Genomic DNA, 15,130 nt, shown 5'->3' with positions numbered 1-15,130 from the left:
AACCTGCGCCCCACACCTAAATTATAACTAAAATATGATTAAACAATTTCCATAATTATTAATCAGTAAAATATTCAACTATACATTAATCATTATTTTTAATTATATAATGCACATTCACCCTATCCTCCTCCAAACCTATTAACCCCTTCGATACTCATGATTGAAATTGTTCCGTCATGAGCATCGGTGCCCCTGTGCTCATGTCATGAGGCCAGGGGCACGAATCCCTCTGCTGCAGACAGCAGAGGGATTTCTATTACTCCCCTGTGACCTCGGGACCTGGGGAAGAGCTTCCCCAGCTCCCGAGGCCCCCTCCCTGGTTTCTGTGCAATGACGATCAGCGCGCACGTCGCGCTGTCGTCATTGCACAGAAACCGAAACTGGGTGCTCAGGATGCTGTCTCAGCCCCCTGAGCACGTAGAAAGACGTTAGAGGTATCATTGGAAAGAGGAGTGGTTGGGGGGCGATCCCCAAGCAGAGATCCACCCCCTAGACACCAGGGAGGGGGAGCGGCCCCTTGGGCAAGGGCCTTCGCTCTCCCCATAATTCATTGGCCACAATTCAGTCTTTCTGCCCCCCCGGGGGAGGGGGTAGAAAGCCTGCTAAACGCCAGGGATGTTTTTTGGGTGCATTTTCTTTAGGGTGGGGGCTGCCCGAAACGGGCACGCCAATGCCCCCAACCCCCACCACCATTATAGCCTTTCTGCCCCCCTGGGGGGCAGATGGGGCATTGGCCCCTAATCTGCCCCTTCGGAGGGGCAGAAAGCCCACTTGACGTCAGGGATCTTTTTGGGGCAAATTTGAATTAGGTTGGGGGCTGCCCAAAACGGGCATGCCCATGCCCCACCCCCCTCCCCCGCAAAAATTACAGCCCCCAATCTGCCGCCCAAGGGAGCAAATAGCCCACTAGATGCCAGGGATTTTTTTTGGGCACATTTTAATTAGGGTGGGGGCATTGGCATGCCCGTTTTGGGCTGCCCCCACCCTAATTTAAATGTGCCCACAAAAAAATCCCTGGCTTCTAGTAGGCTTTCTGCTCCCCCGGGGGATAGGTGGGGGCCCATGCCCCCAACCCCACAAAAATGACAGCCTTCCTGCCCCCCTGGGGGGCAGATAGGGCAGCAGCCCCCAATCTGCCACCCCAGGGAAGCAAAAAGCCCACTAGAAGTAATTATGAAAAATTATCGATAATTCTCATGCTAGTATGAGTATTCCCAATTTTGGAAATGTGCAAATATCTACTGTTTCTAAACTCTATATTTTGTTCCCATTTCAAAAATACATTTTCCCAGAATAATTGGTATATACCCGGTACATAATAAAAAACCATTGCAAGTCGCTGCTCAGTTTTTGGCTCTGGGTTCGTCGGGTTCTTGGTGAACCTACAAGTCCTATATAACCCTACAACCAGTAAGGTCCAGCGTATGTAATGGTATATTGCTATCAAAGAGCTGTCATAATTTGAAGAAGTTACAGGTGAAATAGTTGACACAAAAGGCTGTTTTTAAAAAAAAAAAATCAATTTTTCCTATATTTAACTGTTAGTTTCTATAAAGAAACCTTGAAGGATCCACACAAATGACCCCTTGCTGAATTCAGAATTTTGTCTACTTTTCAAAAATGTATAGCTTTCAAGGATCCTTTATTGCTTTCACACCCATGTCTACCATTAACTGGAAGGAGGTTAAAAGCACAAAAAATAGCAAAAATAGGCTATGTCCCAGAAAAATGCCAAAACTGTGTAAAAATGTTTGGTTTTCTGACAAAAGTCTGTCATTCCCTAAAAGCTGGGAAAATGGTGATTGCAGCCCCACAAACCCTTTTTTGATACCATTTGTAGTGAAAAACCCAGACGCTTTCATTTACAGCACTTTTTTCCCATTTTGGCTAATTTCTGAGTCCCCTCCAGGGGAATCCACAAACCCTGGGTACCTTTGGAATCCCCAGGATGTTGGAAGAAAAGGACGCAAATTTGGCGTGGATACCTTATGTGGTCAAAATGTTACAGGGGCCTAAACGCGAAGTCCCCCACATAGCCAAAAGAAAGGCTTAGCACAGGGGGGGGGGAAAGGCCTAGCAGTGAAGGGGTTAACCCTCAACAAAAATATAACTAAAATAAATCAGTATTACATAATTTATATAATTAATAATCAATTACATATTTAATAGTAAATTATGACTTACTTTCCCACCGTATACCTCTACAAACTCAGCACCCCCACCTAAAATATAAATAAAGTATGATTATTACAAAATTTACATAATAAGTAATCAACTAAATAATATCAACTATACTTCTTTAGTTAATTAATACTAATTAACTTTCCACCCCACACCCCTACAAATGTTGCAACCCACACCAAGTATAATATATCAGTTCTAATTAATAAACATAATAAATATCAATCACATACTTACCTAAAAATATTAGTTATTAATTATTCCTATCACCCTACAAACCCAACAATTCGCTACACTATAAATTACTATTCAAAATTAAATTGCTAATTCTAAATTACAGATATGTTTAAACAAATTAATAACAATTATACAAACATCACATAAAATGAATATATAAACTAAAATATTAAATTAATTTAATAAAGATATTCGTAACTATATTATTGAAAATGATGTTTACAACAATGATATTCTTAGCAACAATATTACTTACCTGAAAAAAACGATATTCTTAGCAACAATATTTCTGCATCATGCTATTTTTGTATTACAATATTTTTTCCGATAATTTCTGTCCCTCGTTATTTACAACTCAAGATTTTGTCCAAATACCAGACAATTACTGCTGCTAATTCTCTAAGGGTAGAACATGATGTGCCAGATTTTTAGAAGCCAATTTGCAGACTAGAGTTCTTTGCGGCATTGGAATAGTGAAAAAGTTACAGAGCAATTGTGATACACAATGGGAAGACTTGATTACTGCTGCATTATCGAGCCTGATAAATGGTATTCAAAATTAATTCTATTGCATTTTACAATGGCTGAGATACTGTGACTTCACATTCAAGTTAATCAGCACCCGATTTTAAAATAATACATTCAGAGGATCTAATGAATATATTACATTATTTATTTTAGTAATGTTCCAGATTTAAAACACACCACATGTTTTCTGGGTGTTAAAACTGAACTTTTGTACTGTTGCCCTACAGTTTTATTGTTCCTGCGTTACTTGTTTCCTTTATGTTTAGGCTGTATCTAGATATTTGAGCCTTTAGGGGATATCAGGTACCATTTTAGATGTGGTCCACACCTGAAAGATATCAAGATGTTGTAGAAAATATTACAAAGCAGAGCATTGTTTTTGTATAGAAACTAATTATCCTAGATCAGAGGAAAAGGCGAGCAGAAAATCCAGAAAGGAAGTGAGAAATGGTTTGAAAATCGTTAGGTGGGAATAAAGTATCTAACAGGTAAGATAAGGTACAAAGCATGAGGCACCAGGGGGTAGACAAGGATCCTGTAGTGAGGCAAAGTTGGAGCGAAGTGCTTGTTGAGCATCCAGTAACAAATGTATGTTTGCAGATTTTTAAGTAATATAAACTTTTGAAACCAGAAAAAGCAGGATGGTGAGTATCAATGAAGAAATAAGGCTTAAGGGAAAGGTTTAGTGATGATTCAGAAATAAGTGAGCTTTAGGGGGTAGGTTCCGAGGAGCTACTTGAAAATGTGATGGGTTAAGGGAAGGAAAGGGTAAGTCAGTAGAACTAAGTATCAATGAAATAAGAGCTAAATAGCAAGACCCAGTTGTGTATACTGAAACAGAGAGGAAGGATGTGATGGAGATCCAGTGACAGTAACCGTTGAGTGATGTTCAAAATGAGGAACTATAGATAAAAAAGAGCTGCAGGATAAGGTCAGGATGGAATCCAGATTGTGCTAGATGTGAAGTTGGGTGAAGATCGAGAGAGCTGCAGTAACAGGGCACTGACCAGCTACCTCTCCTGTCACTCGTTGACTCACTGTATGCTTGTATTTGACCCTTGGGTAGGTTCAAGTTATGCAAGTACCACATACTTAGATACATAAAGACAGGAGCAAGCCATGTAATGAACATGATTCTGGAAGCGGTTTGTGAAAGTGCCGGATGAGAACCCAGAAAAAGCTAGAGGTCCTATTGCGGACTCAGAGAGTGGACTAAAAGGAAAGTTTGTATGAGGATTAAAAGACTGCTATAGAGCTAGAAGACAGTACATATTTTGTATTCTGAAATAAAAATGAAGCATGGGTAAGGTATGCAAAGGCAAAGCTGAATGGAAGGAAGCAAGTGAAAGTTAATAAACAGAGCCTTGCCAGGAGTGAGGAGCAAAGAAAATTGTAGACAGAAAGGCAATGTGGAGAGAAGGGGAGAATGGGCCAAATGAGGATCCAGATGCCTTAAAAATGAAGTTTATGGTGGAGGTGAGACAATAAAGTAGCAGAGATGGTGAGAGGAACAAACCATTCTAATAGGAAGGCTTTTAGTACATTATAGTCCAGAAGGCGGTGTCACATTTATTGTTCTTCTCTTCCAGTGTCTTCGAAGAGACTCCGACATAAAGACTGAAAGGCCTTTCACTGCGGTCATTGAGGTGCTTCGCAAGTGCAAAGATGCAGCCAGCTGTGTTTTTTCAAGGTAACTTCTTGGAAAAGGAGAGATGTTGCGGTAATATAAATGGTAGATACAGTGATGAAAATGGCAGATAATTTTTGGGGGGCTTGTGGAATGAATGTATTTTTAAACAAGCACTAGCAAAGCTAGTAGGTTTGAGGCTAATCGATTTGCGTTGCCAACATAGATTTCCCTAGATGGCTGCTGTGCATGCACATGCATACACAGCAACGATCTTCAAATAGATTTCTCTTTTTTTTTTTTTTTTTAACCATTGCAAGATTGCCTCCGTGCATGTGTTTGCGTGCTTAGTGACCAGCTTGTAATAGATATTCTTGTAATTTCTGTCAAGGAGCCACTTAGTAAGAGAATCTTTTTTTGTAATTGTTTGTATTAGTTTTTCGCAAACATATGCCCTAACATATTCAATAATGGCATAACCACTGTATAGCAAACATCCTAGTAATTCCAACTGGAACCCCCCCTCCCCCCCTGCATACCTTAGCCATTTGCCTTAAAATCCCTACACATCCAGCCAACAAAGCTGTTCTTTACTTTTCTAACCCATATAATGACCATCTTATATTTCATATCCCCCTCTTATACACCATAACTTCCACTTGCCATTATAACCGCCTATTCTATTGCGACAGGTACTACCTAAAAATCGGTGTCACACTCTACCATCTCTCTCACGAAATATAGTGTAGCTGTGTGTATCTTTCCCCCAGTGTCCCAGTACAGGGTGGTCTATTACCTGGAGGGTCAGTCAGCGGTCTAATCATCTCAGTCCAGGTCATAAGATCTTCTGCCAGTTTTTCATCTCTACTAGTCTGTCTCATCAATATTTTCTATGCTATAGACCATTTTAGCATGTCTCGTACCTACCTATCATCCGTCGGTGGTTGAGCACGAAGCCAGTGAATGGCTATTCTTTCTTTACGAGCACTACTCCCAGTAAGTAGAATTTACTAAACATTTTCCCATTTTTGGCTTTGCTCAGCAGTCTCAAGAAACAGTTTGAAATCATCAGATGAATTACTCACCCGGTGCTGCGTCCCAGTTTGGGTACTACATCTGGGCGAGAGTCTTCCATCTCTGTACAGTGCTAGACAAGGTGTATACAACCTGCTCTTTCCTCCTGATATCACAGGCTCTTGAAAGAGTGCCCCGGACACATCCTCCTTATTGTCATCATGGGTCAGATAAGTCATGTGAACGTAGTTGTTTAATTTTAAAGTGGGCTTTGCTGTACATCCGCCTCACTCTATTACCTGCCACTTATCATAGACTCTCAGCTTCTATAGCGGTCTATCAGCTAGTAGAGCCCTATCAAGGCAAGTGATCAGCTTTTGTAGTTCAAAAGGGCATATCATTTATCCATAGTCCAGATCGCACAGGTCCTTCTGGGAAAGTTGGCCATAGCTCCCTGGCCCTACATGCTATCTTGGCATATCAAAGGAGGTGGGCCGCCCTTACATTAAACATCTCTTTTGCGTCCGTTAAGCACAGAAATCTTTTCTCAGGGTGCAGATCTGCCACCCTCTGGCACCCCGTTTTCCAACTCCCCACTGACATGGTATGAGCAATCTCCTTGAAGGGCCAAATACTCCATATTGGCATATCTATTGTAAACTGCGGAAGCCGTAGCACCTTTTTTATCACTTTATCCCACACCTGACAAACCTGCTTTGTAATAAACGAAAGATCAGAGGGCACTCCCCTGCCTTGCATCAGTAAAATGTCTTACAGGTGGTCCCCCTTATGTTCCCTGCTTTAATTTCTTTTCTCAGTTGTCCTCCTCTGCCAGCCAGTGCACTGCTCGCTGGAGTTGGGCAGTCATGTAATACAGTTCCATGTCCAGTATCTGCATACCTCCTTTGTCTCATTCTCTCTTTAAAGTGGACAGCTTAATTCTGCTACATTTGCGTGCTCAGATCAGCTCAACGGCCCAATTCCATAAACACCTTCTGTGGTTTGGAAGCCCTGAAAAATATACAGGCATCACGGCAGAAAGTAAATTTTTGCCAAAGCGATCCTGTGCATTAAGGATGGCGGCAGTGTGTTCAGAAATTTTATAGAGGAACGAGGTATAGTTACCACTTGCACTATGTTCAGTTCTTAACTCAAAATGGCATCATGTGAGATGTGGACCCTCAAGTACAGAAAGTGCATGTTTACCCGTTCCAAACCGACCATTGGTATGTAACCAGCCCCTGCAGCCAGCCTAATGGAAACAGTTTTGAATTTTGTTGGTTAATGTGCAGCCCCAATACCTCTCTGAATTCCTCTAAGGCGTGAAGCACTATAGGAACAGAGTATGCTAGCTGCCTGACATATCCAAAAACAACAGTTGGTAGACAGAATGCAGAACAATGTCATACATTCACCCCAGTACAGAGGTCTGGGCCTAAATCCATCATTGTTTTGCTCACCATGCCATTCCAGTTTGAACCTAGCCATATGCAAATCAGTCTTGACCCTGTGCCTCATGGGAACAGTCCAGCCCGAACTGCCAAGCCAGGTCCTCCCTGGACTGGAAACAAGCATCCTAGGACCGGTTTCGGGGTTTCACCCCTCTTCAGCCAGGATAGCTTGATTCCAGTGGCATGGAGAGCACTGGACCCACGTCTGGGCATACCGTCCCACTCGGGGTGACAAATGCAAAAACAACAGTTGATGGACAGAATGCAGAACAATGTCACACATTCACCCCAGTACAGAGATCTGGGCCTAAATCCATCGTTTTTTTGCTCACCATGCCATTCCAGTTTAAACCTAGCCATATGCAAATCAGTCTTGACCCTGTGCCTCATGGGAACAGTCCAGCCCGAACTGCCAAGCCAGGTCCTCCCTGGACTGGAAACAAGCATCCTAGGACCGGTTTTGGGGTTTCACCCCTTTTCAGCCAGGATAGCTTGATTCCAGTGGCATGGAGAGCACGGGACCAACATCTGGGCATACCCGTCCCACTCGGGGTGACAAATGCAAAAACAACAGTTGATGGACAGAATGCAGAACAATGTCATACATTCACCTACCTGACATAGACTTTAAAACTGTTATCTATATATTCCCACGGCTGCAGCACACTCCATAGCTGGCAAGCTTACTGCACCATGGCAAGGGTGAACTACAAGGAAGAAAGGAGACACCCATGCCGCGTCCTCCTTTGCAAAGCAAACCCTACCAAAACCACCTGTTCCATGCATGCCCTCACCATCTGGTTTGTCCAGCTCGAGTCAACACTTCCCACATGCATTTCCATGTCACAGTATCAAAGGTCTGTTCTATGTCAATATGGACCAAGGCAAACTAATCACATCCATGATAGGGGCATGGATTACATGAGACATCTTGCATAAATTGTGAATGTGTTTCTCCTGGGGCTAAACCATCACTTGTCCACATGAACCAGACCGGAAAGAACTTCACCCAGTCTAGTCACCAGTACTTAGCAGAGTATCTTTCTTTCTACTTTTAGCAGTGAAAGGGGATGACATGCAGGCAATTCTACTGGGTCCTAATCTGCCTTGGGCATAAGCACTATCAATGCCTCTCGCATCGACTCAGGAAATACACCAATCCCATATACTTCAAACCTCCAGTAGTTTTTTTCTGCTAACAATCCCTTATTAGCCTGATAGAACTCCAAAGACAGTTCATCCATCTCAGGGGTCTTGGTCTTTGTCAAGGACTGTGTAGCCACCTTAAGCTCTTTCTCTGTATTTGCTTGTTGCTTGAGCGTAAGCCTACCTAAACGAAGCTTGGATAAAATATATGTCTGTCTTCCCCACATCACATCCCCATGGTTGTCCATATGTCTGTTGAAAGTATGCAGTGAGTGCATCATTTATACCCACTTGTGTCAAAACTACTTCCTCTTGTTCGCCTTTAATCTTCAGTATAGGGATATGCAAAGCTTCTTTCTTTATAAGCCACACTAATAGCCTGCCTGATTTGTGTCCTTCCTGGTGTAACGTTTGACAGTAGGTAAGTTGTGTATGACAGTCCACCCCATCCCAAGTGGCAGCCAACTTTTTCTTAAGGTCTGCCCACACAATCAATTTATCAGGGCACCGTAGAAGACTTGGTTCCATCTCCTTCAGTTTTTTTTCTAGAGTCGTCAACATTTTCTCTATCTGAATTTTGACATCATGTATTTTAGTCAAACATTCCCCTCCTGATTACCACCCTTGGCCTCCTATTCGGTAACTCTAGTATTGGCCATGCCCCAGTTAACAACAAATAGCTAGATGGTCTTGCTCATAGCCAGTGTAAACATGTTGTGTCAGTTAATGCCTCTACGCTAAGTTTTCACAAAGGATAGCCTCTGTGCATCCCCTGTTGTGCAGTAATTGGTCAACAGGGGTGTGTGTTCTGAGAAATATCTCACCAGGTTTGTCACTTCACTTAGTTTATTATTATTGTGTTTTTGCATAAATAGACAATCTAACCTACTGTATATCTTCCATTCTGGCATATAGCATGAGCAGCTGCATTTCTTGGGAGGCTCCACCTGCCACACATCACCTAGATTCAGTCCCTCTATTACTGTTTGAAGGGTTTTAGTCATGTTAGGCTTAGTATTGTCTTTGTGGGGATATCCATTGAGTTTATGTTGGGGGCTAGTACTCCACTTGTAGACCAAGTTATCAGAAGGTTCTGTGGAAAGTGCAGCCAATAAACACCCCTCCTTTAGCACTGTTCAAGAGGGATGTAAACACACAGGTGGTCAGCGAGACATGAAGACTCAAGCTAAAATAAAGGATTTGTCCTCTAAGCATGGACTTTTAACTGAATCCTTTGTCCTGTGGAAAGCCAGTGCAGGTATCTATGAGCATTCCATACAGTCCTGTTTCTACAGATACAGAACATTACAGAATGTATTAGTTTCTATTTGTTGTAAGGCAGTTAATTCTTGGGTATGTAGGCCAAGGTAGAAACTGTTGTGGTATTTCAATCTTAACAGTGTGCTTGAAGATTTTGGAAGGTATGGCTGAATCTTTTGTAAAAGGTGCAGTAGGTGAAAACAAGTGCTGTATATTTAATTGATTTGTGCATTACCTGAGAGGTTCTCGTCAATAATCACTCCCAGCTACTTGACTTGATATGCAGGGATTTGCTATTTCCGATAATTAAGTGCTCAGTTTTATTGGGTTCGAGGCATGTGGGCTGCTGAATTCATATCTGCATAGATCGCCGCCTAGTGTTGGGTCCGAATGTTTGCACGTTGTTGTCCTGGAAGAGTCTTCGAAGTATCACGAGATAGGTGACTCCTCCCCTGGACCACAGTGCGCATGGGCATCCTCTCCATCCTTAGATTGTTTTTTTCCGCCATTGGGTTCGGATGTGCTTATCTTAGCTCAAGTTGAGAAAATTCATTTTAAAGCCAAAAGGCCTTTAGTTTCTGTCGGTACTGTTCCCGTTCGGTATCGACTAGTTTCTTTACTACTTTCGAACCTTCTCCCAGCTTTTCGGATCCGTTTGGTCCGAACATCGAACTTCCATCGACGATGGAATCGAGGACTCCATTCAAACGGTGTCCTTTATGCCACGCAAAATACCCACACATCGACGTCCACCCGGTATGCAACAAATGTCTCTCACCGGATCACGATGAGTCGAAATGTATGGCCTGTGCCCGATTCCGATCGAAGAAGACTCTCCGGAATCGACGGGCGGCGAGATTAGAAGCGCAGCAATCGGCGCCTGCCCCTGCCAACATCTTCAGCACCGAAGACGAAGACGCCGAGAGTGTGGAAGAAGTAGTCTCCAGCCCCGCTTCCGAACACGATTCCTGATCGGAAGACCACGATGAGGTGCTTTTTCAAAGGGAAGAAGTCATCGATGAGGTAGGAGACTACGATGAGGCCTTTGGGGCCGAAGAAGATAGCTCTAGCGAGGAGCCAGGCCCACCCGTCGATACGGAGGCCGACAAAGTGCGTCATCATAAGGCTCAGGTCGAGGGATCGCCTCCGGGCCTTACCAGAGATCAATCTCAAAGTTCTTCGGCCCCGCCTTCAGGCCCGGCCTCGAACATTCCGCACGAGCCATTATTAACAAAAACGACTGGATTCCCTTCAGCGAAACCGAAACCAATCGTCGCACCAGTTCCACCGAAACCAAAAGTGAAACTGGCCGTAATCGGCTCGAAGGCCTTGAAGCCCTCCACTCCTTCGACGCCAGCAAAGGCCGTCGGCCCCGAACGCAGTAAAAGGGATTTCGGCGCCGAACTCACTGCAGCGGATATCGGTGCCGAGCCGAAGAAAAAGGCCCTCGGTCCCCACAAAGCGCCTCGGCCTCTGGCACCAAAGCCGTCGGCCCCGACCGCCAAAGTCAAAGTGGCCGCCCCATCTGCGTCGACGTCGAAAACAGCGGCGCGCGCCAAGTCGTCGACTCCAACGACCGTCGATACCTCTCTTCGGATCGATGACCCCATGGCTCCAAAGCAGTCGACGCCTACCTCCAAGGTGCCGACCGGTTCCAAAGAGCCTTCTGCGTTCTCCGTGCAACAAGTCGCGGCATCGTTGCAACGCATCAGGGAACGGGCAGCCCTCCAACCGTCGGGCCCCGACACGCACAAGGCTCCGAAAGCACCCTCGGCGCCGACCAACATCACTTTTGGCTTGCCGCCGTCCACGGCGCCGAAGATGTTCGAGATCCGAACACTTGTCCGCCAGACACAGTCCCCGTCTACTGGACACACAGATTCTGAGCCTTCACAGCCACAATTCATCGACGCCAACACTGGTAAATTGATGCTCCGCAAGCGGAAAATCACGCCAGAGAGGGGATTGGACTCCTACAGAATACCTCTCAAGCACAAATTGCCAGCGGGGTCGGAACCAGTTCTTCATGAACGCTTACAACCCTCCCATCAGCATCCCCAGTCCTTTTCTCCTACGCCTTCAGAGACAGACGCAGTAGAGGACTATATGGGAGATGATACCACCTACCCTGGGGATGTCGATCCTGATGAGCATCTGCAAGACCCAGATCAGGCATGGGATGACCCTACAGACCAGGGTACCGCGCCAGATACCCATGACACGCAGCTTTACAGCACAAAGACATCTCCCACAGAGGACACTGCTGCCTTCAATGCCCTCATAGAATGGGCGGCTGCCAATCATGGAGTAGAACTCCATTCTGACACTGTCGAAGAAGACTTCTTGGTGGACACTTTCGCCTCTTCCGAAGGAACTGTCAAATTTCTGCCCATGTTGAAAGGAGTTCTCAAACCTGCCAAAGACATTTTTAAGGAAACAACCAGGGCACGGGTGCTAAACCCCAGGATTGAAAAAAAATACAAGCCTGCACCCGCAGACCCTATGTACATTAGGGGTCAGTTACCTTTGGACTCCATGGTAGTTGCTAACGCTCGCAAACGAGCCCATTCGCAGACAACAGGGGATGCTCCTCCCCCAGACAAGGAGTCCAAAGGGCTGGAGACATCAGGCAAAAGGATTGCAGCGCAAGCAGCAAACATCTGGCGCATTGCCAACACACAGGCACTCCTGGCCCGTTATGATCGTTCCCACTACGACACACTAGAATCACTACTCCAACATTTGCCAGATGAATACAAAGAGGCAGCGGAGCTCCTCATCAGAGAGGGACAACTCCTTGCCAATGCATCCTTCAAGTGCGCCCTGGATGCTGCCGACACAGCGGCAAGGGCAATCAACACAAGCGTCATGTTGAGACGACACGCATGTTTGAGAATCTCAGGCTTCAAGCCGGAGATTCAGAACAACATCTTAAATCAACCAGTCAACCCCGACTACTTATTCGGCCCTGACGTTGACACTACCCTCGAGAAAATTAAAAAAGACACTGACACTGCGAAATCAATGGGGGCTCTGCAGACGCAGCAGTTTCGTAGTGGCTCCTTTCGTCGCCCCGGGAATAGAGGAGCAGCTAGAGGCCAGGGGTCACAGCAGCAATACACTAAAGTGGGCACACAGAGTACCTACGATAAAACCAACAGAGGTGGATATCGTGGCTCCAGCACCAAGGGCAGAGGACGTGGTTACGGCAACACCAGGTCCTCACCCAAAAACAAACAGTGACGCCCTCTCCCTTCCCCCCGACCACATAACACCTGTCAGGGGGAGACTCCAGCGGTTCCTGTCCACGTGGAAAACCATCACCACAGACAGGTGGGTCAGGGACATTATCCAGCACGGCTACTGCCTCGAATTAACCTCCACTCCACCCAACATACCGCCAAGTAGAGCACTTGGCATTATTGCAGCAGGAAGTGCTAAGTATGCTGCAAAAAGGTGCAATAGAGGTCGTGCCCACCGACCAGCAGGGGACAGGGGTGTACTCTCTGTACTTCTTAATCCCAAAAAAGGACGGGTCGCTCAGACCTATACTAGACCTGAGACCCCTCAACCAATACATTCTCTCAGAGCATTTCCATATGCTCACACTACAGCAGGTTCTCCCGCTGCTCAGCCAGGGAGACTTCCTAGCCACACTAGACGTCAAAGATGCGTATTTACACATACCCATACACCCATCACACAGGAAATATCTCAGGTTCACTATTCAGGAAAATCACTATCAATTCAAAGTTCTTCCCTTCGGAGTGACAACAGCACCCAGGGTTTTCACCAAGTGCCTAGCTACGGTGGCTGCACATCTACGGAGACAACACAATCTGAAAGAAACACGTTAGTTAGATTCCTCACCTTAGACTATCCCCAGGCGTCAGACTGGATCCGGAAGATTTTTCGTCAGCAATACCCCTTGCGCGTCGCTAGGCGTCGTCTGCGGCTCCGCGTCCGTCGTCGGCGTCGTGCGCCGGAATGACGTCGTCGGAGTACTTGGACGCCGCCCTCGCGCGCTGACGTCAGTTCTTCTTTTTTCCGCGCCAGTAAGCGCAGATCCGGGAGAGCTAACCCTTTAGTCATTTTTTGACTAACTTTTTCGATCCTTTTTGATCTTGTCTCGACTTCGGTGCCGGTAGGATGCCTGGTTTTAAAGCCTGTGCTGACTGTAGCTGCTTGATGTCGGTTACGGACCATCACCGCCGGTGCCTTTACTGCTTGGGCCTCGACCACGACGCGGAGTCGTGTTCGGACTGCAAGGCCCTGACCTCGAAGGCTAGATGGGAGCGGTCCCGTAAGCTTCTCGAGATTCGCCACTCGGCTCCGCGAGCCTCTCGATCCCGGTCCAGGGGGAGGTCCAAGGATCGGTCGCGGAGCCGCAGCCGACGTCACCATCGGTCGTCGGGATCCAAGTCTTCGGGTAAGTCGAAGCATTCCAAGAAGTCCAAGAGGCGACACCGCTCTTCCGACTCCCCTCGCCGGTCGCGCGACTCGGCCGAGGGTCAGGGTGGTTCCACCCCCGCGGCTCCGGCGGCGCCGCAGGCACCGCGCAAGTCCCCATACCCACCAGTCCCTGGGACTGACGCGACGCTGGCGGAAGTCAGTGCCTTCCTCTCGGCCATGAGGAGCCTGGCTCCGCCGTCGACGCCCGCTGGCGCGCCTTCGAGGCCCCGCGGACCCGACTGGGCTGCCTTGCCTGCCGGCGGCGCCGTTGACGGCTCCGGCCTCGACACCGCACGCGCCCGAGGGACCCGTTCCCGAGTCCCCGCCGACGCCGGTCGACCTCGTCACGCCTCCTCCGCCGGCGTCGACACCGGTACCACCCCCGACGCCGAGCCCGACTCCGCTCGACGTCGAGCCTCAGTTCAGTCCCGCTCCGGGCCCGGCGCCGATACGGCGTCGATGTACGCCGCGTTCGGCGCCGCTGGAGACACATTTTGTCTACCGCCCGGCTCCGATCCTTCCTCCTGTATACCAGGAATCGGATGATGGGGACAACTGGGAGGGATCCTGGGATCCTATGGCCGCTCAGGCTCAAATGTCACAGGACTGGGCAGATGAACTGGGGGAGGCCAGTGGCCTGGATACCTCTCCGGACACTGGATTCGTCTCTCCTCCGACTGTGGCTTCGGAGGAGGGCGCTGCTTTCTCTGTGGTGCTGCGCAAGGCGGCCGCAGCCCTTGGGCTCGAGCTACCTGCCGTGGCTGTGAGGACTAACGTCCTCACTGAGGTGCTTCAGTCTGCTGCAAGCTCCACTGAGCCTCTGCTGCAATTCAATGAGGCCCTCATTGACGTTCTGCAGGGCACCTGGTCCAAGCCCTCCACAGTTCCTCCTGTGGACAGGAACGTCGCCAGGCGCCACCGCCCTGCTCCGGGCGACCCCAGTTTTCTGTCCCAACACCCTACCCCCGAGAGCCTGGTTATCCAGGCCTCTACCTCCCAATCCTCCTTCCCGACCGCTCCGCCGGACCGGGATTCCAAGAGACTGGAACAGTTTGGCAAGAAGCTGTTCTCCTCCCTTAGTTTGGGCCTGCGGTCTTTGAACACCGCCTGTCTCTTGGACCGTTATTCCCACTCTCTGTGGGATGCGGTGGAGGACGTGCTGCCCTTGTGTCCGGAGGAGGTCCGGACACGACTTACCCAGGCTCTGGCCGATGGGAGGGATGCAGCGCGA

At 47.4% G+C, this 15,130-nt stretch overlaps 1 protein-coding gene across 2 annotated transcripts in view; it reads left to right on the top strand.

Moving 5' to 3' along the window:
* Positions 1 to 15,130, top strand: part of RNF213 (ring finger protein 213) — a 2,329,248-nt gene that overhangs the window by 1,695,769 nt on the left and 618,349 nt on the right. For both annotated transcript variants that reach the window (XM_085617427.1, XM_085617426.1), the window contains exon 41: positions 4,539 to 4,639. In XM_085617427.1, coding sequence (XP_085473553.1) covers positions 4,539 to 4,639 — 101 coding nt within the window. The remainder of the gene's footprint in view (positions 1 to 4,538; positions 4,640 to 15,130) is intronic.

The sequence above is a fragment of the Triturus cristatus genome, chromosome 7 (assembly GCF_964204655.1).
Source record: "Triturus cristatus chromosome 7, aTriCri1.1, whole genome shotgun sequence".
In the NCBI taxonomy this organism is placed as follows: Eukaryota; Metazoa; Chordata; class Amphibia; order Caudata; family Salamandridae; genus Triturus; species Triturus cristatus.
This window is presented reverse-complemented; position numbering and strand designations above follow the sequence as displayed.